Source organism: Cutaneotrichosporon cavernicola, assembly GCF_030864355.1.
Source record: "Cutaneotrichosporon cavernicola HIS019 DNA, chromosome: 5".
Taxonomy (NCBI): domain Eukaryota; kingdom Fungi; phylum Basidiomycota; class Tremellomycetes; order Trichosporonales; family Trichosporonaceae; genus Cutaneotrichosporon; species Cutaneotrichosporon cavernicola.
Window position 1 is genome coordinate 1,209,389 of NC_083397.1, and position 27,009 is coordinate 1,236,397.

The window sequence follows — 27,009 nt, forward strand, 5'->3', positions numbered from 1 at the left end:
ACAACGCCCAATCGCCGCGTTGGGCCCAGTTCCCCACTTTCCCCACACTGCGCTACCGTTGTTCCACCGCATTGTGCCGCCGACCCGAGCCCCACTGGCATGTGCCTCTTCCCATGTTCACACCTGATAGGGCAATATACCATTGACCGGTCTTGAGCACTGATCGGGCACCGTGCTATCAGGCGCCGTGCAGCTTCCGCTACCGTCCATCGTCGGTTTGGTCATGTCGGCCATGCCTACTTGTGCCAGAGTTCACCAACGCCGAGCGCCGTGTCATGGGAAGCACTAAAGCCAGAGCAAACTCGGCTTGGCCGACGTTCAGAGATGAGACAGTGGCTCACCGAAAGCCGCCCACATGTCCACGCCACAGAGACTGAGCATCCCACACACATACCCCTCACACCAAGATGGGCGGAATGAAGGCTCCGCATGTGTTCCCTGTCTCGCCTGCCGTCGCCAACCTCGGAAAACTCACCTGGAATTCAGTCAGTCGGTTATCAACTCTCCGAACCCCAGCAGCCTCTTAGTGGCTGAGAATGGCTGGGCTGCGGACTGATCCCGCTGATGCGATGGATCCACCCTAGGGAACGACGGTGCCGAGGACGGCACCAGGTTGTGTCGGGGGCGGCAAGGTAAGGTTTCTGTGGATGGGTGAGCCGGCAGCATCAATACACAAGGGCCAAAGACCGGTAAACCCAAGGCTCCCATTTTCCCTTTCCCCACACTCGGTACTCCCCGCACTCTTACCCTGAGCTGGCAAAACGGAAATTGCCTTGCTTTGGTTGCATCAGCCAAGCCAGCATGCTTAAAGTGGTCACCTCCGCCATTTAGAACGCCACGCTCTCGGGGTCCCTGCACATCATGACCTCAGAGAAAGGCACGATATCACATGACTTGACGTTGCGTCCTCCCCTCCCCTCGGTCAATGTGATAGCCGTATCCCGTTTAAGCACTTTCACGCCACCGCCGCTCCGTGGTCGAACGGCATTGAATCCAAGCCGCGCCGTATTCGTCGAAGGCCTTCCGAGGACACTTGGGACACATGGCTGTAATTTGGGTGCCTGTCCAGGCAGGTGACCGTAACTCTCGTGTCGAGTTCCCCGTTTACTCGACCGTGGAAAGCCGAAGGTTGTGGAGAAGCTGTGGAGGTTCTGGAGATCGTTACTGGACGTTAACACGTTAACAATCTCCGCTCCTGGGCCCCAGACAGAGGAAGCAGTCCCAAACACGTCCGCGGTGAGCCACTCAACAGCTCCGGCATGCTCATCAATGCCCATCGCCCACCTGTGTGGCACACCTGTGTGGCATAATGTACACTCCACTACCGCCTCTCTCACGTTTGCCACGAACCCCCCCCCCCCCATTTGCCCGCTCTACCTCGCGTGGCCAACCTGCTCATAGCTGTGGTGCAGCGGATTGTGGATCCCCGAACCCCGGGGGGTTCTGCTCGTTGTTGGCAATCACGTTCCAGTACAATCTAAGGTTAGCGGGAGTAGAAGTGTCCAAACACGGCATTCGATCGAGCGTGGGTGTTGTCGGGACACCCGTTCTTCTCCGACATGCCTCGATCGTCTTCCCATGGTGTACTCACAGTGTTTGGATCAATGGGTCAGCGAGCGGCTCGGGTCCATTAGACACAGGGTACTCGAAGCCGAGGAGCCCATCCATCGAGGCCGGCACTGCTGCTCGGTATTGTGTGGGGTCGTAGAAGTTGTTGGTCCTGCAGTGTCAGCGGGGCTCCAAGGCCTTCACGGGGTGACTCACGTCAACAATGAATCCAGCGTCGGGTCAAAGGTCGACGACGCCTCGGTTGGCGCATCTGGGGTCTCCGACGACGATTCCTGCCGCCGCTTGGGATGAGACTGCTGGATACGGCTGTACAACTGTTCGAGCATCGGCAGTGCTCGCCGCGCCACCCCGGAGTGTTCCGCCATCTGCTCGATAATGTCGTGCGATGCCTGGAAGTCGGCGCGCACGTCATCAGCCATCATGCTCTCCGGTACCCTCCTCAAGACCGTGTGCTGAATCACAGCGGCAGTGTACGCATGGACTGTGCAAGTTAGACGCGAACGGCTGAAAAAAACTCACAGACCCAGTACCACCACCCGTACGCCGCCTGCGGGCACTTCTTCAACAGTGACGCAATTAAACGCGTGTGTTTTCGTGCCGACGTCACACAGGTTGTGAACGACGCTGCGTACTGGCCTAAAAGCGGTTCTGTACCCGCCGAGACCGCCTTGAAGAAGGACGGTCGGTGGAGCACTCGATGTCAGCAAGCTCATTGGTTCCACTCACTCAATAATCCTTTGTTGAAGAACATGGTCGCCGAGTGCTGCTGGATAAAGTGTTTGGTATTCAGCTTGTTGGACTCGCTGCCATCCTCGCCAAAGTCCGACCACTTCAGCCACGCTGGAGCGCCCGCCTCGACGCGGCGTAGCTCGGCGTCGATGCGCATTACCGTCGAGTAGTCGGGAAGCTCCGAGTTCGCGAGATAGTCTGCTATATGTACGAACGCCTGGCCGAGGCGGTACTTGAAGACATGGAAGACCGAGTCATGAGGGGTCGCCCCACCGTCGGGTGGCATTTCAGGCATTGGAGCGTCGTATAGCTGACGCGGGACAGAATACGGCCGGCCAAAGTTGAGGCACTGCAGGATGTCGTAAGTGACACACTCCCACCACAGCTGCGCTCGCAAAGCTTGCTGCTCAGAAGACAGGCCCCATTGCTCGCTGTCCCGGTGCAGACCGATGCTGCCTGCAGTGCGCACACAGAGGCCCAGAATTTGCCACGCTGCCTTTGGGCCGTCGGAATGTGGCAGACCGAGGAGGTACGAGACCATCATGTGCAAGGTCTCGACGCTTGCCAACGAGTGTCGCACCATGAAGTGGCGTTCCGGGACGCAGAGAAGAGCACTCGCCGCATTGAAGAGTGGGATGGTCTGCGTCATCGGTCTTCCTGAGAACGACAGGCCCAGCGCCAAGATCATCAGGACCGACGCTAGTCGATGTGGTGGCACATGGTGAATCTGCTCCTTCAAGGACGGCGCGCTGTAGATCGACTCGAGGACGGCGCTAATAGCTGGCCGGTCAGCTGGCCGGTACATCCACTCGACTTGGTCATCTGATGTCAGCAGCAATAGCATGTCCCACTAACCGTAGACTTGCAGCAGCTCAAGTGCTTGCTCAACTGGTGGGAAGAGTTCGTGGACCCCCCCCAGCACGGCGCGATCACTGGCCACGAACGGGAAGACGAGCGTCGGGTTGCTAGACTTTCCGGTCAGCGGAGATTTTCGCTCTTATCAACACGGGACGAACCTCGTCGTCTTCGCACACAAACAGTGTCCCGGCCCCGCGACCAAGGTACTTTTGGCCTTCGCTGCCCTCCTCGAGCACACCCGGACCGGGCCGTGACGCCGTGTCGAGAAAGTTGTCGTCGCGCTGGCCGCTGGGTACCCGGGCCGCGTGCTCAGGCGCCGCCGAGAACGGCATATACTCGCGCGTCCGATTCGTTTCAGATGATTCCTGACTGGTCAGTCTCCCTCGCACCAGACAATTTGAGGGGCCGCGCGCACACGAACCCTCCGCACCCCGCTCTCCTCGTCCACCCTTCTGCAGCCCCACACCTATACTCACTGATGGCGCATTTAGCGCGCTCCTGCCCCAGTCGTAGCTCTGCCCCTGCGGCTGAGCCTGCATACGTTCGATCTGATGGCGCAGCTTTTCGTTCTCCTTCTTCAACTTGGCGACCATGGCCTGGTCCTTCGTGGTCCTGACATCAGCAGCCAAAGCAGTGATCGAGCTCACCGGCCCGGCATGGTGCCCGACGGGCAAATGTTGGCGCATCCGCGCCGCACACAGCTGGTGCATGGCCAGGAGCGTGAACACTGGCGTGAGAAGCTGAACAATTGTGTCTCCGTCTCGGGACGCAGACTGCGGATGGGAAAGTGCCAGTCGTTTCCGAAACGGATCTCACCTTGAGCTTCAGTCGGACACACTCCTTGCAGCTTGGTGGACCGTTCTTCCAGTTGAACTTTGCCTTGCCCTTGTCCGAGGGTCCCGCCTCATTGAAGTCGACTGGCGCCATTGTAGAGATGCGATGAGAGTTGATGATGTGCTGACTGATGACGAGGGCGACGGCGGTCTTAGGGCGGAATGTAGCGGGACAGAGTGTGCTGATGGGTTGGTGTTTGGAGTGAACGGAAGCATTCTTGGGTTCTTGTTTTGTGGTTTGGCACAATTCGGTTTGAAGCTTCAGAACTCCCTTCTGCTCATCTGCACATTTCGTCAAGCTCTCCATTCAATAATCGTTTGAAGAATTGAAGACGGGGACGTGCGCAACGCGTTTTGGCCATGTTGATCAGGTACTTTGTGAGCCCCGCCTGCAGATACTTTGGCAAGATGTCCATTCTTTCATGTTCTTGCCGAAGTGGGTCGGCAATCTCCTACTTATTCTAGTACCGGCCGACGCGGAGAATCTACACCGCTCCAAATAGATGACATTGCTTGGCACGTGTGGTGCGCTACCTTATCAGCGAGTACCCTGCATCAGCAGGCCACCGGCCTCGGTCGCAGGGGCATTGATGGCTCACTATCATTCCTGCTCGATATCAAGCCGTGTACATACATGTGCAGCTATTCCCATAGAAGGCAAGAGAGCGCACAGTATAGTTCCGCTCCAGGCCATTCACAGATCACGGGCATGGCCCACCTACAGCTCGGAGAGACCGTGTTGACGCTGTGACCGACGCCACACACCAGTCATCTTTTGCAGTAGCTAGCAGACGTAGCCTCGAGCATGTGGAGGGTGCCAAAGGGTTCCAGTTCTGGCAAGCGCACCTTCAGAATTCCATCACGTGACAGGACAACAAGCTGTCTTTCATAACTTGTCAGCCCCTATGGTGTAATGGTAACACGTGAGTCTCATAATCTCTAGCCCTCAGTTCGATTCTGAGTGGGGGCAGCTTTTTCGAGTTTGTACGACTGGGCCCATCGGCAGGTGTTGCGAGGGCAGGAAGGGAAGGAATGCTGGAGTGCCAGGTATGGCAGTACTGGCAATGGGCGATTGTGTCTCATCTTCACGAGCATCTAAGGCCGGAGAGCTGAATGTCAATCTGGGCTTACAAGCTTCCCTTGCACTGCACTTGTCATTCGCTGTTTGCTTGTAGTCACAACAGCGGGCAGCAGAGACTTTGCAGAGGGCGGGGGTCGGCAACTAGTCCAAGAGTGAAACCACCATGTTTCTAGTAGGCACTGCGGAACCAAATCGGACGCGCCAGGCCGACGCGATCTGACCCAGGCCACCCAACTCGAACTCCGCATTCCTCACCTCATCAACATCAGAGACCATGTCGCAAGGCCAGCCTGCACCGTCCTCACCCACCAAGACACCCAAGCGCCAGGAATCCGCTACTAGCCGGCGCATCAGCTCGCCTGCGCAAGCCGTGAGTCTTCATGCCCTAGCTCGAGGAGATGAGTTCGAACTGATGCCAGGCGGCGCGGCGGCAGTCGTTATACGGCCACGATGACCGAATCGTCATCGAGTGAGATATCTCCTAACACATCTGACAGCAGTCCCGGATCGCGTGTCTGGAAGGTAGGCTTCTCGGGGGAGCCCAGCCCCCGCACGTGCTTCTTCGCGCACGACTCCACCGACCGCACGCGTGCTACAGAGATCTGGGACCTCGACCTCTCCGCGACGGCTGGCGCCCACGGGAACGTCGCCGAGGCCCGACGCCTAGTACAAGTCCGTATCCAGAGGCGGCTGCGTGACACCTTCCACAAGTGAGCCTGGCATGGACACCGCTGAGACCAGACACCTCCTCACGGACGGCAAGCAGCGCAAGGCCATTGTCGTGGAAAACACCTTCCTCCCGACCTACGTCAAGGAACTCATTACGGCCGCCCTTTTCGACAACTTAAAGTGTCCGAGCGTCGCATTTACGCCCAGTTCAATCCTCGCCCTCGCCGCCAGCGGGAGAGTCACGGGCCTCGTTGTTGACGTGGGCTGGCTCGAGACCACCGTCACTCCGGTGAGCTAACGTGAGTCTCGAAGCTGACAGCAGGTTTTCTGCTCGCGGCCACTGTATAACCTGGCGCGCTCGAGCCCCGTAGCTGGGCGCACGCTGTACATGCGTCTCCGCGCGCTCCTCCGTCGGTTCGGCCGATACCAGCCGCCCACACGCGGAGGGACGCCGCCCCCATTGTCGCCCCCAGCCCTCAGCTTGTTGACGGATCAACTCGTCGAGCGCGTACTCACCGAGGCTTGTTTTGCTGAGCAATCCGCTCCACCAGCACGAACCCCAGAGCCAATGGACACGGACGGCTACGAACCCACGTTGCCTGTACCGGACATGGAGAACGAGGAGCTTCTCGACGCACTAGCAGCAAGATATGGTGGTTCTTCGCAGGCCAATGACTGGACCGTGTCAATCCCTTCGGCGCGCGGGACAGGCGCGTGTGGGCGCCTCGTCGTGCCGGGGTGGCTGCGCCAGCGTGTAGTCGATGCGCTCTTTGGTGACGGGCCGGACGAGGAAGACTGTGTGCCCGAACTGATCTTACACACGCTGGAAAGGGTGAGCTTCAGGATGAGGGTTAAGCTGACACTAGCTCCCTGTCGACCTTCGGCCGGACATGATTTCTTCCATCCTCGTCACTGGTGGCATCTCCGCCCTTCCCGGCTTTATTCCCCGGGTGCGCAACGAGATACTCTGCCGCATTCCTGCTGAAGGCATCGTCCTGGACTTTACCGACCCGCTCGCCGAGGTCGCCTCGTGGCGCCGGCGATCAAAGGAGCCGTACACCGAGCTCCACGGCCTCTCGATGCGGCTCGCGATCATTAACGACCCCGCACCGCTAGATGGTACCGCGAGTGCGAGTGGAGGGACTGCTCCCCGATGGGCGTCGCCCCTCGTCGCATGGGTGGGGGGTTCGCTAGCTGGGTGAGTTGCCCAGTGAGATGTTAACTGACAGCAGCGTGTTAAAGACGTCGGCACCCGAGCTCGTGCGGGAGGACTATGACGCGCGTGTCAACGAATCAGTTGACCGTGGGGAGGAGTACCGAGCCGCCTTGGAGCGGGAACGTGACGAGCTGGGCGCCGCGATTGCAGCAGTGGGCTTAGACATTGACGAACTGCAGCCCGGCATGGCGAGGGCTGCGTTAGCCGGCAAGCGGAAGCGAGGGTGGGCTGTCGGCGGCATTGTGCCGGACTGGACGACGGCGCGTGTGCGTGCGAGTGTGTGGACGGGTTAGACCAGTAGAGGCAGGGCGTGAGTGTAGTATAGTCTGCATGTTGTTGGTGTCAAATAAACGGTGGCGCACGGAACTCAAGACAGGCAGCACGTGCAGGGGGTACAGACTCTGAACGCGTCGGTTTCGAGCAGGATTACATCAACCCCTGGTGCCTGTTGTGATCGACGCCTCCACGAGTTCTGTCCGATTTGTTCGAGATTTCGGCGACCGCGTCGCTCCAACGATTCCAACCCATCCTCGTCCTCGTCCTCGTCCTCGTCCTTGTTCTTCTCAACTCATATTCTCTCCTTCAACTCTTCACGCTCCTTACTCTTTCTTCCTGGCCACCCTTCGAATATCTTGCTCTCCTCCTTCCGCTTCCTATCCTCCTTCTTCCCTGCCTTCTTCCTCCTTCCCCGCCTCTGCCATGTTTTCCGAGAGCGGAGACAAGCTCCCGCCTCTCCCGCCCACAGTCTACCCCCGCCCCCTCCCAACCAGCACCAAGACGCCGGGATACTACCTCGTCCTTCTAATCTGCGTGGCCGTGTGGTCTGTAACCCCGTTATCATAGTACGCCTTCCTCCCTCCGAGCTGACGCAGTGTATACCTAATCTGGTTCGCTCTCTGGGGTCGCCTCATCCCCGGCCCTTCTGGCCTCGTGTCCACTGTTCTCGCAGTCTGGGCCCTAGCAGAAGCCGTCTTCGGGGTGTACTACCAGTTCCTTGTGCGACGAGTACAGCCCGTCGCACCTCCGAGCACGATCAAGCCCGAGGACCTGAGCGACCTATTCCTCCGCGTCCTGCATGCCGGCCTGGCATACAGTTCCTCCAGCAGCCGATACGTGCGTGAACGTACCGGACGTGACGTCGCGTCTACATTGGCGCCGCCGGCCGAGAACGGTGCGGCTGGCGGGACTACTGGCCAGGCTGGCGCTCCGCACATTGAGAGGAGGAAGCGCGGACGGCTGTATTCCGCTGCGGCGGATACGATCGGCCTCGCGGAGCAGTATATGGACCCTAATGAGGAGGAGGATCCCCTATTCGACCAGAATGGGAACCCACACACTTTGGCGACTGATGACCCGCTCGCAGTCGAGTTCCGGGAGCAGCTTCGGACGTGGTGAGTGTTGGATCGCCGCGGCTCAGCCGCGCAAGCCTGACGTAGCTCCGCACACTCACCCACTACAGGTTCCACCACGCACCGTGGGAGAGTATCTGCGCCGAGGACGTCCTCACCTGGCTTGCATGGAGCACGTTTAACGAGCCGCTCGAGGCGGTACGTATGCAGCCGAAGAAGAACCGCTTCCTCGACAGGACGTTAACAATGCTCGAGGCGCGGACGGGCTCGGTCTTCCCGCCAGGCCGGTCCAGCGCGTCAATCTGCCGCCTTACCCTCGACCCCGTCAACGTCGTCTCCCGCCCGTTCATCATCTACGCGATCGCGAACAGCGTCAACTGGCTCCTCAGGACGCAGCTCTATCCATCTCGTGGGGTACAGCTCTACCGGGAGGGCGAGATCGAGTATGTGCCAGCTCGCAGTTCCATGTCAGCTGATATCAGTTATCTCCTTCGTATCCCACCGGGATGGACGCCCGAGAAGGGGCGGACAGAGCGCAATGCCGTTCCCGTCATGTACCTCCACGGCCTCGGTTTCGGTCTCCTCCAGAACCACCTTCTCCTCATCCACCTCATCCAGTCGCTCCCGACCCACCCGCTTCTTGTACCGATGGCACACCACACGGCGCAGGCCATCTTTGACCCCCGCTATCTGAAGCCGTGGACGCGGCCTCAGCTCGTCGCGATGCTGCGCGGCGCATGTGCGCGGTGGGGTTTCTTCGCTCCAGGTGACGACGGGCCAAAGGGTCGTGGAGGGATCAGTCTGTTGTCGCACTCGAATGGGAGCGTGCACCATGGCTGGGTGCTCAAGGACGCACCCGAGATGGTGCGGCGCAGTTGCTTTGTTGACCCCGTTGTGTTTAGTCTGTGGGAAGGAGGTGAGTGCGAGGATGAGGAGCGAGCCCCGCCACAGCGAAGCATGGCCAACCCCAAGCTGCTTCCGCTAGCTGCTCTGCGACATAGCTGACTGCAGATGTCTGCTTCTCGTTTGTCTACCGTAAGCCGCGCAAGGCCATCGAGCTCGCCCTGTACTACTTTGTCGCCAGCGAGGTGGGCATTGCCAACTACATTCAACGGCACTTCAACTGGTGCGACAACACGCTGTTCGTCGAGGAGATCCCGAATGCGCGCGAGGCTAGCCGCTCCGCCATCTTCCTTGGCGGCGAGGACGTTATCGTCGATGTCACGCGTGTGCGGCGGTACCTCGAGCGCAGTGAGTGGCGCAGTGCGGAAGAGGAGAGTGGGCGGAGCTGATACCAGACGGCGTCACCAGGGGATTGCACTGGGACGCGGACGCGGGACACGGCGACGGCCTGATTGGTGAGGCGCGCAATCGTGTCGTCATGTACGTCGGCACTGGGTCCACCCGCGGATGGCAAGGCTGGATCACTCGCGGGCGTCGCTCGCACTCGTTGGGTCAGTATGATCGGCCGTCCACCCCACGCGGCTCGGACGTGTCCGACACGGAGGGCGTGAAGAAGAAGAGCGAGCGCAGCGAGCCCTGGAAGGTGTCGAGAGACCACCTCGCCCGCGGCCTACGCCGCCGCAAGACTGGTCTGTAATTTATCTATTGTGCATCCTAATAGCCATCCTACCCATAGACCAATGTAGACAGTTAGGTGTTGAACATTCGGTCGCCAGCGTCGCCGAGGCCTGGCGAGATGTAGCCCTTGTCGGTGAGCTCCGCGTCGATCGCGCCAATGAAGACCAGGAGTGAGCTGCGTTTGGGGAGGAGCTAACTCACCTCGACCTCAGGGAACTCTGTGGTGACGTGTTCGACGCCAACCTTGGAGCCGAGGACGCTGACAAGCTTGATCTGCGAAGGCGCAAGGCCCCATTCAGTCAGCATCCCAATGGCAGCGACAGCGGTTCCGCCGGTCGCCACGAGGGCTGGGGTTAGCTATAACAACAGCCTATATCTAATTCACGATCGAGGACGTATACAAGGTCCGCCGTGGGCACGCGCGGAAGCTTAGAGTAGTACCTGGTGTGAGCCCGATCTTGACCGGCCATCTGAAGGCAGGAGGATCAAACTCCATAACAGTCCTAACAGCTGGGCTGAAACCTGCCCACTCACTCAATCGCCTGAAGCGACGTCTTGTCACGGAAGAGGCCGAGATGCAGGACAGTCGCCTCTGGGAAGACATCCAGCGCCGCGTCCGTCATGCCAATTCCGGCACGGAGAACGGGCGAGAGGCCGATACGTGTGCCGATCGCCTTGCCCGTGAATGCCGCAATGGGGGAGCGGAGCTGGTATGAGTGTGTGCTTAGCAATTGTTGGGCAGTAGTTCTCGGTGTGAGTCATTAGTAGCGGGCGCGATGCGCGAGGAAGGCAGAAGTAGAAAATGCGACGGAAACCGAATAAGGCGGAAGGGGGGAATGTGAATCACCACTCACATCTGGCACGTCGGCGAGGGGCACATCGCGAGCGGCTTCGTACATGAGCATTGAACTGCCGTTAGCAATGTATTGGTGAGGGAAGGATCGAGGGTAATGGGAAGGGAGATGATGAGGGCAGGTGATTGGAGATGAATGAGACACAGACAGCTGAAATCTCATCTCCAGCTCAAGGCCGAGCCGAGCCGAGCAAGCCACTCCTCGAGAACACTCACGAGATGGCCTTGACACAGTGCCGGAACTCGGCGGGCGGCAGGTCGTGCAGCCGCAGTCGTGTCAGCTGGGTGGCGATGAGGGGGTGATCCGAGACGTGGACCTGGGTGGACATCGTGGAGCTTGACTTGATGAGGTGGATGTGAAGAGAGGAGTGAGGTGAAGAGTGAAGAGTGAAGAGTGAAAGATGAGGAAGGATAAAGACGTGAATGAATGATAGTATGATGAGATGCTCTGTACACTGGTACTCTTGTCCGTTGGTGGCGACGTGATGCGATAGCTGTGGGGTGTGGGGAATGCGGGGAAGGTGGCAATTAGAGGTCAGGCGCGAATAACTGCCCTATCCCTAACTACCGCCCTTGGCCGGTCCCGAGGTCACCGTGAGGTCGCCGGCTCGCCAGCGTGATCTGAGCGCGGTGGCTTGGTGGTCAGTGTTGCGTGTAACTGATGTCCCAAAAGAGCTGGAGAGCTTTAGAGAGAACTGACAACTACCGTTACTGGAGCTGGATTTGGCCACCCAGTCATCAGTAACTTGACACGGGCTAACCGTCCTGGTGACATGTTCCGTATTCCGTTGATCTGCGGAGCTGCTTAACCGTTTAATTACTGTACCTCGGTTATATTGATTAACCTCCAGGCTTTGGGGGATCGGGGGAGATCTCCATCTAATGCATCTAAAGACCTTTAGTCTGGCCAGAGTTGATTACACGTGCACTAGTTGGCATCTCGAATTCGCGCAGCCCGCAGCGGTCAGGGTGCAGCCAACACATGAGCACATACAGCAACACAGACACAGAGACGCAGACACGCGCTCACCTCAGTACTCTGTTGATCTGTTGGATCCGTTTTTAGGCGAAGGGCATGTCATGGCGTGACCCCATGGGGAAGGCAAGGTGTGCGACTCCAGATGGCAAGGTGGGCAGTCTGCGACGCGATGATCATCGTGACTCGCCGAGATCTCGGCTACGGATGGGTGAAGAGCGCTCGTTTCGTTGTTCAACTTGTTCCTCGCGAACAGTGCACGGACTACCTCCGCCCCTCAGCCAAGCCGCAACGCGAGCTTAATTAACAAATTCTGGGGCTTTGATATGGGGGAGTGTCGCTCCGTCAAGGTCACGTAGTTGAGAAAGGCATGGGTTGTGGAATTCGGATCCTACGCACAGTGGTTCACTCTGTCCATGTCCCCTGTTATATCATGTCCTCGTTGCTCCCACACAAGTCACAGATGTATCGCCTCCCTCGTCTGATTGCTTGTCCGACATGGGTAATTGGGCAAGCTACAAAGGCAGTTTGTACAATGTTGACACCCTTACCTATCCTCAACGTGTGATTTCACCTGCATGATGCAGCGTTGTGCAGTGCAACCTGCCCTTCCTCCTGAGTCTCCTAGCCACATGACGCAACCAGCTGGAACTGAGCAGAACCAGCCAACCACTCGTCGGAGACAGGAATGGCTCATTTGAGCGTTCGCATGTTACTTGCTGCGTGGAAATTGGCGCACCGCCATCCCGGACGGGCTGCGGCTGCGGCTGCGGTTGAGGATAAGCAGAGGTCGTGCGGTGCCGCGGCGGTTGAGAATTGAGAATGAGTTGGATGACGAGTGCAGGTTGTAGAGATTTGAGGGAAATCAGAATGAAAGACGAGTGGCTGGCATCCTGGCCATGTCCAGAACTCATACTCAGGGCTCTCAATAGTCTAAACTGCTGATGCCCTGTAAGTGCCTGTTTGGGTAATATACTAGTTGTAATGAGTGATTAAGATGAGTTATTTGATGGGATTAATAGGGGACGATCAATCGAAGGGCAGGGGAGTTGTGTATTGGACGCACGGAGCTTGAAGTAGGTAGGAGCACCTTCCCTGAAGTTTTCCCTGTGGGTGGTGCCCCTTGGCCCATTGTTTCACACCGTGCTCATGCTCTCAGCTCTTAGCAGGCTCAAGAGGCCAGGAGGCAGGAGGCCAGCCCTTTGCAAGACCAAGAGGGTAAGGGCAGGGTGGGCAATAGTGTAATAGTGTATAGAGTAGGCAATATGAAGTAGAGTAAAGTAAATGGAGTGGTCACTATTCACATAGATTATACAGCAACATTGAGTCTGTTGATCCTGACCAACCACAGACAGGCCCTTAACCCATACCCAGCCATACCCAGCCATACCCAAAGCCAAACCCAGCCACGACGGTCATCCCTCACCTACTCTCCTACTCACATCAGTCACTCCACCCCCGTAACCCCCCATAACCCTCCCACTCCCTTCCCTCCCCACCCCCCCTCCCAACCCCAACCTCACCTAGCACTGCTTGCTCTCCATCCATCCTCCCTTACACATCACCCAACTCTACCTTACTCTTCACCCTTCTTCCCTCTTGTCACCATCAACCACAACACATCACACACAGACACTCTCTCAACTCTCATCTCTCACACAATTCCTCCATTGCCGCTTGGCAGCTGACTCCCTCACCCAATCGACCCTTGCCTTGTGTGAACGCCGCCAGCCGCCAGCTGTCGCCTCTCCCTCGTGCCCATCCCACCACACTCCATCTCCACCCTCGGATCACCACTTGTATCACTCGCACCTACCTCATTTTCACCCACCCTCATCAACATCCTTTGTCCATACTCGCCATTGTCGTTTCACTCCACAACTCGCCAAGCCCCCAACACGCGATCTGATCCACCAGTCAACTACCTGACCAAGCGAGACCCCTTCTCGCCACCACCCTTCACCACCTCTTCTTTTTCAATAGGTCACACTCACTCCCACATCACCTGTCCACAATGGGGAACTCGCCGTCGAAGAAGATGGGCCGAACGCGGTCCAAAGAGCTCACGGCAAACGACCTCGCCGACTCGCTCGCGGCTACAAAGCTGTCTGGACCCGGCGTTGATGCAAGGAACGGTAAGAGGTTAGTCTCCCATCCATCTCTCTCATTGCTTCCTCTCGTCACAATCGAACAATTGGTCGCTGCGACTTTTCGCTTGGCCACTAACGCTCACTTGTGCCTCTTTGCTGACTCCACACAGTGCGAACGGCCCCAGGGCAGTGCAACCAGACACACCCGCCGTCAGGACCTCGAGTGCACCGGGCGTCGACGGCGGTGCTACCCCTACTCCCACTACACCCGTTTCCACCCGTGGCGCTGGGCACCTCGGCGCCTCGCCTCCCCCATCTGGCCGTGGATCCCCACCTCCAGGCCACGCGCACTCAAACTCTGGCGCTTCACTGTCGCCTGTTGACACGTTAAGCCAGACTGTTAGCCGCACCAGCATCAACGCGGTCGGAACGTCTGGGCTCGATGTCGACAACATGATCAGCCGTCTTCTCGAGGCAGGCTACAGCGGCAAGGTGACCAAGTCGCCTCCCCTCAAGAACGCCGAGATTGCAGCAGTCTGCGCTGCTGCGCGCGAGATCTTTCTCTCTCAGCCGACTCTCATCGAGCTGAGCCCCCCCGTCAAGATTGTTGGCGATGTCCACGGGCAGTACGCCGACCTCATCCGCATGTTCGAGATGTGCGGTTTCCCCCCGCAAGCCAACTACTTATTCCTGGGCGACTACGTTGACCGTGGCAAGCAGTCACTCGAGACAATCCTGCTGCTGCTGTGCTACAAGATCAAGTACCCCGAGAACTTCTTCCTGCTGCGTGGCAACCACGAGTGTGCCAACGTCACGCGCGTGTACGGCTTCTACGACGAGTGCAAGCGCCGCACCAACATCAAGACCTGGAAGACGTTTATCGACGTCTTCAACGCGCTCCCGATTGCTTCGATAGTCGCGAGCAAAATCTTCTGCGTGCACGGTGGCCTCAGCCCAAGCCTGCAGTCGATGGACGACATCCGTCGCATCCAGCGTCCCACCGACGTCCCGGACTACGGTCTGCTGAACGATCTCGTGTGGTCTGACCCGTCCGACACGGCGCTGGACTGGGAGGACAACGAGCGAGGCGTGTCGTTCTGTTATGGCAAGAGCGTCATCAATGCGTTCCTCGCCACCCACGACATGGACCTCATCTGTCGTGCCCACATGGTCGTCGAGGACGGCTATGAATTCTACAACGATCGGACACTGGTGACAGTGTTCTCTGCCCCAAAGTGAGTCGCGCCTAGAGTATGGAAGACGCGGCGGATCTGTGTGGTCTTCTTCCCACTGCGTTCTATTCGCTGGGTTCCATTCTTCTCTCCCCCACGGACGCTAACGCCAAGCTACTGCGGCGAGTTCGACAACTTCGGCGCCGTTATGTCCGTGTCCGAGGACCTCCTGTGTTCTTTCGAGCTTTTAAAGCCCCTCGACGGCGCGGCACTCAAGAAGGAGATGACCAAATCGAAGCGCAGGAGCTTACAGAATCACCAGTCGCCACCAAACAACCCGACCGCACAGAGCTATTAGGCGGTTCTTCCGGCGGGCGACTTGGTTCTCCGGGCCTGTATTTTCGGCCTTTGGGCGTTACTGTATTCCACTCCAACACTCACACTCAATTCACGCGGCGAGGCTGCGAGCAGCGCCGCGCACATACCCGCACGCCCACGCGATGGAGTATCTGCGCCCTACGCGTTTCTCACCCTTCCCAACTCCGTCTGCTTGCAATGTCTCGTCTCTACACCACGCACCGACTTTCACATTACCCTCCCCCTACCCCTTCCCCGCCCTCCATCGCGTAGTTGGCAGCTGCCCATGTGTTCGATAGGGGAAAGGTGTGGGGGACCTTGGACCCAAAGGGAGAAATGGAATGTACGATTTAGAAGAACGGAGGGTATGGACAGTTTCGAATGGTTTGGTAGGACTGGATAAGACTGTCTCACATTGTCAGAGATCGATCAGAACACGCAGAAGTCGAGTTTGTAGCTGATGGAGGGGGTGGAGGTTAGACGGGACTCCACGTCACGTGACAAAGAAGTCAGGCGGCGTTGTTGTGCTAACTTGCGCGTTGGTTCAGGTCACCCACCTCTCATCCTCACCCACCTCTCATCCTCACCCACCTCTCATTCAACCACCATGTCCGAAGACGAGCGCGCCACTCTCGGTAAGCGCGCGCGTGATGAGGCTTCAGAGTCTGCATCGCCAGGCCCAGCGCCTCCTGGAGATGACGATTCAGACGACGAGATTGGTGAGTTGACGCTTGAAGAGCAACAGAAATTGACAGCAGGCCCGATGCCAGTACCAGCGGCGGAGAACGGGGGTGGGGCACGCAAGAAACGCCGTGCAGTTCTCCCTCACGAGCGTCTGTACCTCGAGCATCTCCCAGACGCGGACCGATACTACAAGTCGTTCATGCACCGCGACACGCTCAACTATGTGGCGATGACGAAGTGAGTGTATGCGCGTTTTCTGAGGGAGGAGAAAAAAATGGAGACTGCACAAGCTGCGAAGGCGCCTTACGGAGCTGACAGCAGGACTGGCTATCTCATCACGACGTCTATCGACGGCCACCTCAAGATCTGGAAGAAGCAGGACAGCGGCATCGAGTTCGTCAAGCACTTTCGCACGTCGCTCTCGTCCGTTGTCGGACTCGCAGTGTCCGACGATGGAAAACTGTGCGCAACGATCAGCGCAAACGGCGAGGGACGTGTGTTCGACGTCGTCAACTTTGACATGATCAACATCCTCAAATTGGGCTTTACACCCAAGGCTGCGTGCTGGGTGCATGCTCCTGGGGCGGGGCAGTCGCTCCTCGCTGTGAGCGACGAGAAGAGCTCGGCGATTAGGATATACGATGGGCGCGGAGACGGATCCAACCCACTCCATGTTCTGGAGAAGGTGCACCGCGCACCAGTGCATCTCATGGTGGTAAGTGCTACAGATATTTTGTGCCTGCCAACTAATCGCAGTTCTCGTCCAAGTACGACGTCGTCATCTCAGCGGACGAGGCCGGTTTCGTCGAGTACTGGCAGCCGTCAGAGCCGTGGAGTGTACCCTCCATCCCTGGGATGTGGCAGTACAAGAGCGCGACGGACCTGTTCCAGTTCAAGAAGACCCGGACGATAGCCGCGTCCATAACACTCTCGCCGGACCAGAGGCACTTTAGTGCCATTGCCCTCCCAGACCGCAAGGTGCACATCTTCAACACGCTTACTGGCAAGCTAACGCGGACGTACGACGAGAGCCTCGAGGCAGCAAGCGAAATGCAGCAGGCTGGCACGGCCGTGTTCAAGCTCGAGGACATGGACTTTGGGCGGCGACTCGCGATAGAGCGCGAGCTCGACCGCGATTTCTCCGGTCCGGGAGGGGCACTCAGGACGGCGAATGCGGTGTGGGACGAGAGCGGAAATATGCTTCTCTACGCTACGCTCCTGGGCATCAAAGGTGTGTAGGATGGTAGTGTCAGCTGACAGCAGTGGTAAACACGGTCACGAACAAGGTCGTCCGCGTCACTGGCAAGGACGAGAATCTGCGTTTCCTCAACCTCGCTCTCTTCCAGGGCGCTCCAAGCAAGCAGGTGCAGACGCTAGCCATGGCCGCGTCAGCCAATCCGTTGTTGAAGGAGAAGGCGACCCGGGACCCAACCCTCTTCTGCACGGCGCTCAGCAAGTCGCGCTTCTACATGTTTGGGCGTGGGGATGTGGAGGAGTCGGCCGACCGCGACGTGTACAACGAGCGCCCGACGGCCGAGGACCACGTCGTCGTTGCTGACAAGCCGGCCAAGGCGGCGGCTCTTCCGACTGCCGCGACAATCCACACCAACATGGGCGACATCCATTTCAAGCTCTTCCCTCACCTTGCGCCCAAGACGGTCGAGAACTTTATCACGCACGCCCGGAATGGGTACTATAACAATGTCATCTTCCACCGCGTCATCAAGAAGTTTGTGAGTGTTGCTGTGCTTGGATTTCGTCGCTTGCCGGCAACACATGAAGGCTGACATCAGATGCTCCAGGGCGGAGACCCATCTGGAACAGGTATGGGCGGTGAGTCGATCTGGGGCGGCGAGTTCGAGGACGAGATCTCGCCACTTGCCAAGCACGACCGCGCGTACACGTTGTCATCGGCGAACGCTGGCCCAAACACGAATGGATCGCAGTTCTTCATCACCACTGTCGCGACGCCGCACCTGGACGGAAAACATACGTGAGTGGACCAGCGGAGCTTATAACCGAACAGCTTGGAATCCTGGGCTCGGTGCAGCTGTGGAGTGTAGGCAGCTGGTTGAGAAGTGGACAACGGGTGACTTGTTGGGTCACGTTGAAACGGATTTGAAACAGCACTGACTGCAGTGTCTTTGGTCGCGCAACAGGGGGTCTCGAAGTCGTCCACGCGATTGAGAACGTTGCTACGGACAAGAATGATCGGCCGCTGGATGAGGTGCGCATGGTGTCGATCACGGTGGAATAGGCCACGGGCGTGATGTAGACAAGAGAAGAGATGTATCACATGTGAAACGGACCTCGGGCTGGAGGTTGTGGGAATATCCTCACGTGAAACGGACTGTCATGTCCGGTTGAGAAGAGGTGATGCCCACCCTGCATGCATTAGCATCAAGCACGCACAAGGGTGGATATGACCGATGACGCACGAGTTGGGGTGTGCCATTCGGGTGCCACCTCGGGTGCACGGGTGAGAGTGGGAACCGGAACCACGTTCCTGCATATGACCGCTGGTGCGTCCGCGACCCGCGTCAACCGGCTCAGATTAGACGCGTGGGGTCGCGTGGGATTAGTTTCTTGGGGCCCTGGCAATGAGTGTGGGGTGCGTGCTTGGTATCTGAGCTGAGACTGAGACTACACGTTCATGCGCAGCAGTGAGTGTGCGTCAATTACAATATCGTAGAGCAAAATGGGGGGGGGGGGGAAGAGGATATCAGATGGCGCCACAACGTCATGGGATGAAAGCCCGGTGGAGGTAGCCACGTTTGAGGGTTCTCCCTTTAGAGCTCTAAGGCTGTGAGTGGATGATCAGATCAGTCCTAACAAGCCTGGACGACGAGGAGGAAATTGAGGGTATGGCTGACTGACTTTCCTGGCTCGGTGGCCTGTACTACCTCGAATAGTCGTATTTATCAACTGTCCATATGCTCTCCCTTCGTGCTCTCCGTACTCCTCTCTCTTCTTCCCTCCGTACCCGTACCTTCCACTCTACTTCGCGCATCATGGGTGTTGAAATTCAGGTAATGCTCCTCTACTGGTCAAGCTGATGACAGCGTCTCGGCGGCGGCGACGGCAAGACCTTCCCCAAGCCCGGTGACAAGGTCACCATCCACTGTGACTCTCTAGACGAGAAAGCGCTAATAGCAGACGTTGGCACCCTCACCGACGGCACTAAGTTTGACTCGTCGCGCGACCGCAACGCGCCGTTCCAGTGCGTCATTGGTGTCGGCCAGGTCATCAAGGTCAGTCTCTCCCCCCCTCCTCCCCCCCCCCCCCCCCCCCCCCCCCCCGGAACTACGTAATTTGACGCTAACCCCAGGGCTGGGACGAGGGTGTCCCCCAGCTCTCGCTCGGCGAGAGGGCCATCCTCACCGCCTCGCCCGACTACGCTTACGGCGCCCGCGGCTACCCCCCCGTCATCCCCGTGAGTCGCGCCTAACGGGCTTGCAACAGCTCTCGCCGATGTATCAAGCTGACCCCAGGCCTCGGCCACCCTCAAGTTCGAGGTCGAGCTCCTCAAGATCAACTAGGCGTAGCAGAATGAGATGAATTCGTGGAGGCGCACCCTGTGGCTGACAGCTCTGACTGACTGATGGTTTTGGCTGGGGGTGGGGGATTGGAAGGCAAAAGGTGGGCACGCACGGGGCGCGACGCGTCGCGTCTGTTTGTTTGTGGTGTTTGTGTGTGCACTGGCCGCGTCAATGTTGGCAACGGACACTACCATCACCAGGTTGTCCCCCCGCGCTGTCGCCCGACGGCTATTACAAGCTCTTCACTGCCACTGCTTGCTTTACCGCTCCTCACACTCCGCCGTTGCCAATATGGACCGTCGACGTCGACGGGGTCAGTGTACGCCGTTTCGTTGATCAACATGTTCTGCATAGTTATTGGTTTCTCGGCATCAATCTGCTCGTCGCGAAGGAGCTCGGTAGGGCATCCTTGAACTTGCTCGCTCTTCCTGGTTCCTGAGCACGGTGTCTCGTCTCAGAACACTCCTTTGAGCAAAGACCAGTACCTCTGCGTTGGGCACTCGAACCATTGTCCTTGTTGAAGTATCTCATTGATCAGGCAGTGTGTGAGCGAGAGTGAGCGAGGTGTGTCGCGGTCGCGACCTCGCCTTGCCTGCTTGCCTGCAGGCTGTCATGCTAGCCCTCCTCCCTACGCATTCTCAGGTCCACATACGGATAATATATAACCCGACGACCCGTCAGCCTTGCAACCACCGTCTCTGAATGTCTGATTACTCTGTTGCTTGTCATTACGGTAGAACCATGCAATCACCAATCTTCTATACATCAGAGTGGAGGCGGGGCCCAGCGGATAAACCGACTCACTCCGGCGTTACCCATGTGGCGCCCTCTCCCCACCCAACCCACACGGATGTCCCATTCCCCATCCGCTCCGTCCATCCGTGGTGACCGACTCGGTCAAGTTAATCCAGTGACTGCCCATCTCCATCTCCGTATCCATCTCACCACTCAAACAACCATGGCGTGAGTATACAATGCGGCTTGTGATTTCGTGTCCCAGTAATGGGGCAAGTGCACTGCGCTAAACCCAGATCTGGGTACGTGGACAACTGCCGCCGGCAGTGGCCCCACAGCCACACATCCACACCCAGAAGAGTACTGACAAACAGCACGTTCAACCGGTTCACGCACTGGCTCAAGTCGCCCGAGGGGCGCCAGTACTTCTTCAGTGAGTGCATCTAAAGGAGGAGTGGCTGACAACAGGCACCCACTTCTGGGGACCCGTAAGTCTCTCGGCACGTCAGATGAGATGATAGGTATCATCTGGTCTGGAAGACTACGGAGACTATGGAGACCTGGCACCGAGTGCCAACTCTGCGAACTGTTCGGCCAAGCTGACATCAGGTGGCTAACTGGGGTCTCCCGCTGGCCGCCATTGCCGACGTCATCAACAAGGATGAGGAGGTCATCTCGGGCGTCATGAGCCCCACCCTTGCTGCCTACTCGTGAGTCTCGAGGAGTCGGCAACCGGAGCGGTCCCTACGAGGAGGGGAGCGACATGATAGCGCGTGGTCCAGAAGCGTAGGACCAGAAGCGTAGGACCAGAAACGAATGTGGACGGGGTGGAAGGACGATGGCCGATGGCGGCTCGTGCGACTCGGGACGGATTGACGTGATAACCCCATACGCTAAATCAACTGCCGTCGCGGCGGTGAGCACTGGCCTCGGGCGTGCTGGTGTGCGCGCTGTTGTTGCTCCACACCGAACTCCGCTCTGCGTCGTTCGCGGCTGGCGGACTTTACTCTCCGCTCGCGTTGTCACTTGCACTCTCCACACGCGCACCATCACGCGCGACCGCTCCCATAACACGTCCCAGCTCCTCCTACGTCCCAACCCCCTCCTTTCCCCTTTCTTCCCCCTTCATCGTCTCGCTGTGCTCTTTAGGCGCTGACCCCAGGGGCATCTTCATGCGCTTCGCATGGCAGGTCCAGCCACGCAACTACCTCCTTTTCGCTTGTCACATGACCAACTCGGCAGCGCAATCGGTGCAGTGTGTCCGCTGGTTCAACTACTGGTACATGGGCGGTCGTGAGCGCAAGCGCCCCGAGCTTGTGGCAGCCGACGCGGCCGCAGCTGCGGCCGAGAAGGTCCAGGATGCGGCCAAGAACCTGCAGGAGGCAGCAGTCGACCACGCCGCCGCCGTTCGCGACATTTCCCTCCCTGCCGCTCAGGCCAACCTGGAGAAGGCAAGGGAGGCTGTTGTCGACCTCGTCAAGAAGGAGGGCGGCAAGTAAGCTGCCGCTGCGGAAGAGTTGGAGTAGCACAGATTGGAGGAGAGATATGGACGCCCGATCCTAGATATACAATGGCATGCGGGATGGATACCCTGCGACAGAATAAGGACGACTATGGTACACGGGCTGTAGGTATTACTTGAGTGACGTCTGGGCGCCACGCAGCGCCAGGTACGACTGGTCAACGCCGGGGCCCTGTTGTCAGCTGTCTGGAGAAGCTGGTAGCTCACGAGATTGCGCACGATGCCCCACACCTCGAGCCCCTTGTAACGCAGCTTAGTTCGGGGGTCAGTGTAGGCCGCGTGCAGGCCCGTGATGTCGCAGTACTTCTTTGCGGGGAAGAGGGACGGTGGCGCAGAAGGAGTGTGGTCTAGTGTCAGCTCGGATGAAGACAGCAGCGGACGTGGTGTCAACAGGCACCAGAGAACCAGAACGCCATGCGCAGACAGAATCCAGCACGTGCAGGCGCCTTACTCCCCTCGCCCGGCCCCACTCACAAGTGATGACCTCCTTCCCCCCCTCAACAGCCTCGACCTCGACCTCCTCGTCGTCCTCAAATGGCGTCGCCGTCCCGCTCATGACGCTCTCGTCGTCAAGGGTCATGGGCGTGCTAAACCCACTACGACGAGGCATCTTCTTCTTGCCGACGGGATTCTCCTTCTTCTTCTTCTTGGCGGGTTCGATCGGCTCTCCCCTAGCCTTGGCAGCAGTCTGCGCGGCACTGAGGAACCCGTCTCCGCCGCCAACACGTTCGCGCTCGAGCGTAAGAATCTGCTTAACGTTACGCTTAAACCCCGTCGTCGCGGCGGATGCGGTGCGCTGCGGCAACTTGGAGACAAAGTTGCGCGCCTTGAACGGGCGCGGTGTATCGGCGTAGTTGAGCCGGTCGGCGGGGAGCTGGTGTGAGGCTTGCGCTTGGGGTTGAGGTTGGGGTTGGGGTTGGGATCTGGTTTGAAGAACAGGAGGGGGAGGGTCTGGAGACACAGAGGAAGGGACTTTGAAGCGGAGGCGGGGGGGTTGGGAAACACGACGGGAAGAGGAATCACGACAGGGAGGAGCTTGTGAGACTCGGGAGACTTGGGAGACTTGGGGAGAGGCTTGGGGAGAGGCTTGGGACTGGGACTGGGATTGACGCGACCGCGTCGCACGGGTTATACGCACTGGCTCGTCGACGGCTGGTGCCGGCGTAGACGCGTTCGACTTGCGCGCGCGTTTTGGTGGCATCGTGTTGAGAGGAATCAAGATGATGATTGGGATGAATTGAAGCCCGTGTACCTTAAGACTGGGTATTGGTGACGTCCAAATTCCGCCTTCCTCCACCAACCTTCTGCCCAACCTCCACAACAAAAGCCCATCACACATGTCGCTCTTCGCGGGCATCAGCTTTACGAGCGACAAGGCAAAGGCTCTGGCTGCCGAGTCGGCCGCGGCCGCGGGAGGTTCATCTGCCTCTTCCTCTGTCCCTACAGTCCCAGCTCCATCCGTCTCTATTCCAGCACCAGCGCCAGCACCAGCGGCTACACAACCTCCAGCGCCAACACCACCTTCATCCACGCCAGTACCTAAGCAACCTCCCCCGAGCCGCGCAGCGCTACAGTTCGCGCCACGCGCCAAGAAACCCCCGCCGAAGCCAACCTACTCTGCAGCACCAGTCATCGCCGCACCGCCCACCATCTCTGCCCCTCCTCCCCCTCCTCCAGAAGATGGGGAAAACGAGAACGGGAACGAGCCCCGCGCGCCGGCCATGACGTTGGCGTCGAAACGCCGACCAGACGCACAGCGCAAGAAGAAGAAGAAGGTAGGCTCCTCCTGGATGCTCTAACGTAGAAACGCCGCGTCTACCACGCCTTCGACCCCGACGAGCCGTACGATCCGGCCAGGCCTAACGATCTCGGAGAGTACCAGGCCTACCGTGCGCGCTTGCGGTTGGAGCGCGGCGACTCGTCAAGTGAGAGTGATACGCCGCGCCGCGATGCACCGCGTCTCTGGGCCCCACCGAGGGAGTATGCCGCAAATGCCGTACCCGCTGCCGCGAACCCTTACCAGAACCAGAGGGAGAGGACGCCGCCGGAGGACGCTCATGCCCGCCCCGTGGCGATGGGATCAGGAGAGGACATTTATGCTCGCCGTGCAGCGATGAGCGCAACAGGTGACGACGCGTATGCCAGGCGTGTGGCTATGAGTGCCACTGGCGACGACGCATATGCTCGCCGGGCAGCCATGTCTCAATCCGGACCAGGTCTGCCAACACGGCCACCTGCAGCACAGGCTGGCCTTCCCCCTCCAGGACTGATAACTGGCCTCCCGCCCCGCCCACCTGCGCCAGTACGGCCACCTTTCCCGCCACCAGTGCGGCCAGACGGCGCGATGCCGTTCCCTCCACCCCCAATGCCGCCGATGCCACCAACGCGACCACCAGAAGCGGCTCTACCCACGCCACCTTTTCCGCCGCCAATCGCTCGGCCAGCGCCGGCTGGACCACCACCAGCACCGGTGGACGACGCGTACGCAAAGGAGCTGGAGGCGAAGCGTGCGGCAGCCATGGCCATCGCGGCAAAGTTTGGAATGGCGCCGCCAGCCCCCAAGGAACCGGAGGAGGAGGAGTACGTCTCAGCTTCCCTCAACTTCATGCAAGCTGACACCAGCGCCTCGGGCACCTTTGCCGAGAGGATGATGCGCAAGTGGGGCCACAAGGAGGGATCAGGTCTCGGTGCTCGCGGCGATGGCATCACCGAAGCCCTCTCGGCGGAGCACGTCGCCGGGACTACGAAACTGAGCAAGCGCGCGGCAGCTAAAGCACGTGCGGCAAAAGCAAATGGGCGCTGGGTACAAGCCCCGAACGCACGTGGTCGTATTGTCGACGCGTCGTCTTCCGCCGCCAGGGAGGCAGAGGTGGAGAAACACGGCGAAGTTAGTCGCATCGTCGTCCTCCTCAACACTGTTGAGACGGAGGATGACGTCGACGAGACGCTCGCGGACGATATCGGCACTGAGGCGGGCAAGCATGGGATCGTGGAGCGCGTCGTACTGCATATTACGGAGCCGCCTGCTGAGGGTGAGGGATGCCTGCGCGTCTTTGTCGTGTTCTCGGGGATGGCAGGCGCGTGGCGCGCCGTCAAGGCCCTCGAAGGGCGGTTCTTTGGCGGGAGGACCATCGTGAGTCCAGGTCTGCGGCTCCAGTATGCTGACAACAGCACGCGCGATACTTTGACGAGGAGCGCTTCGAGCGCGGCGAGCGTGATGGCCCGCTGTAGATTGGTTATATCATCGTCTGTCGTACTTATGACGGAGCCTATGGCCCCTCCTCTGACTACATCGCAGCGGGATACTCGCATCCTTGACTTTAACTGACAGTATTTCCATTTATTCGGCTCTTTTTTACCTCTCATGTCCAACTGACATGGTCGCTGTGGGGATCGCTTTGAGTGTGGTCAAGGTCGCTGGTCATCAATCGCGGAACATCTTCCCATCGCCCGATATCGTAGTAGAGCACGGCTGAACGCTTCTGCCCATTGTGATTAGGCTCTCGGGTGCGTTGGGCATCGCATCCATCACTCTCTGCGTCTGACCATCCAGCTGCTGACTGGCCTGGTCGAACGCACAAAGTACATGCAGGTCCAACGTGAGCACTCACCGTCTCAGATCGGCACTAATGCTCTGTCTGGCACGTCGACGCGACTGCCGCATATACCTATTGACGCGGCAATTTTATCTCCTCACGCCTCAGCAAGCTTCTACAAACGCCCCCAGTGTATTATTAGTCTAGTTCTACAACCTATGAATTGTACGCCGGCACGTCGTCCTTGGGCGCATAAGTCGGGGGCGCGATACCGCCCGCGCGCTCCATGATCTCCCTACGCGTCTGCCTGAGCCCACTGCACGAACTCTCGAGGAACATTGCGGCCTCCTGTCCCTCTTGGAGCAGGCTGTCGAGACGAGCCTGGCCCCGGCGGGTCACGTCGGCGAGCTGCAGTGACGCCCTCTGGAGGTCGCCAACTGCAGTCTTGATCTTCTTGTGGAACGCATAGTCGGTGAATGGATTATCGAAGAAGATGTCGGACATGTTGCTAGCGTCAACTTTGTCCTACCATGACAGACTCACCCCTGCGGCATCTGGGTACGTCCAAAGCTTCCAATGGCTGGTTGGAGTTGCTGCGCCTGCATGACCAGCATGTGAGCCTTGTCGGCCCATCGCTGGGCGTCGTCAAGCTCCGACCTTTCCATCAAATCCGACATGATTCCACCACCAAACATATCCCGCTGCGAATACTTTTCCGCATTGTGACTCGCTTCCTGGGCCTTACGTAGCCGCACAGACGCGGTCCCAAGTAGCTCTTGTGCACGTGTCTCATTCGTAATCTTGCCCTGTAGCTGGGATTAGCTTACTACCAGAACACGTACACTGTCAAACCGCTCAATAGCCTCCTGGTACGTTTTCTCGGCCTCATCCTCTTCGGGATAGTCGGGAGTTGGGCCGTCGAATACGCGAGAATACAGCTGCTCCAGTTGGCTGGTGAGGTGGGTGTGTTTGGTCACAAATGGTTTCAGGTCCGAGACTTGGGTAGACAGGTCTAAGACTTGGGTCTCGAGCTCCTCGATCCGAGCTTTGGTACCCTGTTCCTTCGCTAGGGCGTCGACATACTCGCGCTCCTCCTTGTTCTCAAGGGCGGTTAGACGTTCCTTGTGCGAGTTGGGGTGTATGATCTTGGTCCAGACGCGCTTGTGGGTGCGTTGCTGGGTGTCCCGCCAGTCCTTGAACGCCTTCTTGCTTTCGTCAGACACCATAGGGATTTTGGGATTACGTGCTCGCCTCGAGGGCGGCGATGTTCCGCTTCTCTTCGGCTACCTCAGTCTTGCTCGTTTCCAGCTGCTTCTCGATTTCGGCGAGAGTGGCGGGCGCATATTCCACCGCCTGGAGGCTGAGGAGCAGCTCGCGGTGCTGAGAATTGGCGGGTTCCGCAGAGGACTCACAGCATCAACGTTGTCAGAGACCTTGTCTGTCATGGTAGAGTGTGTGATAGATCGAGTAGGAGGCTCGGTTGATGACAAATGGTCGAGCACACGGGCCGCTCATGGTCTCGGGGCAGGCTTGGCAACTCTCACCCTGTGGGTTGTTTGGCTCGCACAGGCTAACGTAATGAGGTCCAGTCACACAATCAGACATGACATGAGGGATGAACAGATACAAGTGTGGCGCACATGGGTCAACAGCAGATCGG

The 27,009-nt window shown here is 58.7% G+C and overlaps 11 protein-coding genes across 11 annotated transcripts; 7 read left to right on the forward strand and 4 right to left on the reverse strand.

Annotated features, from left to right (window-relative positions):
* Positions 1 to 1,395: 1,395 nt before the first annotated feature.
* CcaverHIS019_0504780 (uncharacterized protein) lies at positions 1,396 to 4,083 on the reverse strand (the record flags this gene model as incomplete). The annotated part of the gene is made up of 10 exons (XM_060601641.1): positions 1,396 to 1,477; positions 1,592 to 1,720; positions 1,765 to 2,050; positions 2,089 to 2,262; positions 2,296 to 3,120; positions 3,154 to 3,268; positions 3,315 to 3,521; positions 3,633 to 3,768; positions 3,804 to 3,883; positions 3,973 to 4,083. The coding sequence occupies 10 exons, from the start codon at positions 4,081 to 4,083 to the stop codon at positions 1,396 to 1,398; spliced, it is 2,145 nt and encodes a 714-aa protein (XP_060458115.1).
* Positions 4,084 to 5,344: 1,261 nt separating this feature from the next.
* CcaverHIS019_0504790 (uncharacterized protein) lies at positions 5,345 to 7,248 on the forward strand (the record flags this gene model as incomplete). The annotated part of the gene is made up of 7 exons (XM_060601642.1): positions 5,345 to 5,440; positions 5,490 to 5,539; positions 5,571 to 5,780; positions 5,812 to 6,028; positions 6,062 to 6,571; positions 6,606 to 6,937; positions 6,972 to 7,248. 7 exons carry the CDS (start codon positions 5,345 to 5,347, stop codon positions 7,246 to 7,248), a joined length of 1,692 nt encoding a protein of 563 aa, XP_060458116.1.
* A 406-nt stretch (positions 7,249 to 7,654) lies between these two features.
* On the forward strand, positions 7,655 to 9,904 carry CcaverHIS019_0504800 (uncharacterized protein; the record flags this gene model as incomplete). Its single annotated transcript, XM_060601643.1, has 6 exons — positions 7,655 to 7,776; positions 7,828 to 8,346; positions 8,415 to 8,747; positions 8,787 to 9,220; positions 9,316 to 9,555; positions 9,603 to 9,904. The coding sequence occupies 6 exons, from the start codon at positions 7,655 to 7,657 to the stop codon at positions 9,902 to 9,904; spliced, it is 1,950 nt and encodes a 649-aa protein (XP_060458117.1).
* A 53-nt stretch (positions 9,905 to 9,957) lies between these two features.
* Positions 9,958 to 11,067, reverse strand: CcaverHIS019_0504810 (uncharacterized protein; the record flags this gene model as incomplete). The annotated part of the gene is made up of 6 exons (XM_060601645.1): positions 9,958 to 10,011; positions 10,087 to 10,232; positions 10,271 to 10,326; positions 10,420 to 10,592; positions 10,740 to 10,794; positions 10,955 to 11,067. The coding sequence occupies 6 exons, from the start codon at positions 11,065 to 11,067 to the stop codon at positions 9,958 to 9,960; spliced, it is 597 nt and encodes a 198-aa protein (XP_060458118.1).
* A 2,661-nt stretch (positions 11,068 to 13,728) lies between these two features.
* pzh1 (uncharacterized protein) lies at positions 13,729 to 15,334 on the forward strand (the record flags this gene model as incomplete). Its single annotated transcript, XM_060601646.1, has 3 exons — positions 13,729 to 13,856; positions 13,975 to 15,039; positions 15,151 to 15,334. The coding sequence occupies 3 exons, from the start codon at positions 13,729 to 13,731 to the stop codon at positions 15,332 to 15,334; spliced, it is 1,377 nt and encodes a 458-aa protein (XP_060458119.1).
* A 606-nt stretch (positions 15,335 to 15,940) lies between these two features.
* cyp15 (uncharacterized protein) lies at positions 15,941 to 18,274 on the forward strand (the record flags this gene model as incomplete). Its single annotated transcript, XM_060601647.1, has 7 exons — positions 15,941 to 16,052; positions 16,092 to 16,254; positions 16,339 to 16,732; positions 16,774 to 17,248; positions 17,281 to 17,750; positions 17,811 to 18,010; positions 18,157 to 18,274. The coding sequence occupies 7 exons, from the start codon at positions 15,941 to 15,943 to the stop codon at positions 18,272 to 18,274; spliced, it is 1,932 nt and encodes a 643-aa protein (XP_060458120.1).
* Positions 18,275 to 19,028: 754 nt separating this feature from the next.
* Positions 19,029 to 19,556, forward strand: CcaverHIS019_0504840 (uncharacterized protein; the record flags this gene model as incomplete). Its single annotated transcript, XM_060601648.1, has 5 exons — positions 19,029 to 19,046; positions 19,080 to 19,140; positions 19,174 to 19,268; positions 19,346 to 19,450; positions 19,509 to 19,556. 5 exons carry the CDS (start codon positions 19,029 to 19,031, stop codon positions 19,554 to 19,556), a joined length of 327 nt encoding a protein of 108 aa, XP_060458121.1.
* Positions 19,557 to 20,514: 958 nt separating this feature from the next.
* On the forward strand, positions 20,515 to 21,790 carry CcaverHIS019_0504850 (uncharacterized protein; the record flags this gene model as incomplete). The annotated part of the gene is made up of 5 exons (XM_060601649.1): positions 20,515 to 20,519; positions 20,666 to 20,724; positions 20,760 to 20,779; positions 20,901 to 21,001; positions 21,454 to 21,790. 5 exons carry the CDS (start codon positions 20,515 to 20,517, stop codon positions 21,788 to 21,790), a joined length of 522 nt encoding a protein of 173 aa, XP_060458122.1.
* Positions 21,791 to 21,925: 135 nt separating this feature from the next.
* Positions 21,926 to 23,014, reverse strand: IES6 (uncharacterized protein; the record flags this gene model as incomplete). Its single annotated transcript, XM_060601650.1, has 4 exons — positions 21,926 to 21,985; positions 22,033 to 22,160; positions 22,288 to 22,687; positions 22,952 to 23,014. 4 exons carry the CDS (start codon positions 23,012 to 23,014, stop codon positions 21,926 to 21,928), a joined length of 651 nt encoding a protein of 216 aa, XP_060458123.1.
* Positions 23,015 to 23,150: 136 nt separating this feature from the next.
* Positions 23,151 to 25,044, forward strand: CcaverHIS019_0504870 (uncharacterized protein; the record flags this gene model as incomplete). The annotated part of the gene is made up of 5 exons (XM_060601651.1): positions 23,151 to 23,229; positions 23,323 to 23,588; positions 23,618 to 24,393; positions 24,436 to 24,946; positions 24,985 to 25,044. The coding sequence occupies 5 exons, from the start codon at positions 23,151 to 23,153 to the stop codon at positions 25,042 to 25,044; spliced, it is 1,692 nt and encodes a 563-aa protein (XP_060458124.1).
* Positions 25,045 to 25,565: 521 nt separating this feature from the next.
* Positions 25,566 to 26,794, reverse strand: CcaverHIS019_0504880 (uncharacterized protein; the record flags this gene model as incomplete). The annotated part of the gene is made up of 5 exons (XM_060601652.1): positions 25,566 to 25,857; positions 25,893 to 26,161; positions 26,192 to 26,558; positions 26,593 to 26,729; positions 26,762 to 26,794. The coding sequence occupies 5 exons, from the start codon at positions 26,792 to 26,794 to the stop codon at positions 25,566 to 25,568; spliced, it is 1,098 nt and encodes a 365-aa protein (XP_060458125.1).
* Positions 26,795 to 27,009: the final 215 nt, after the last annotated feature.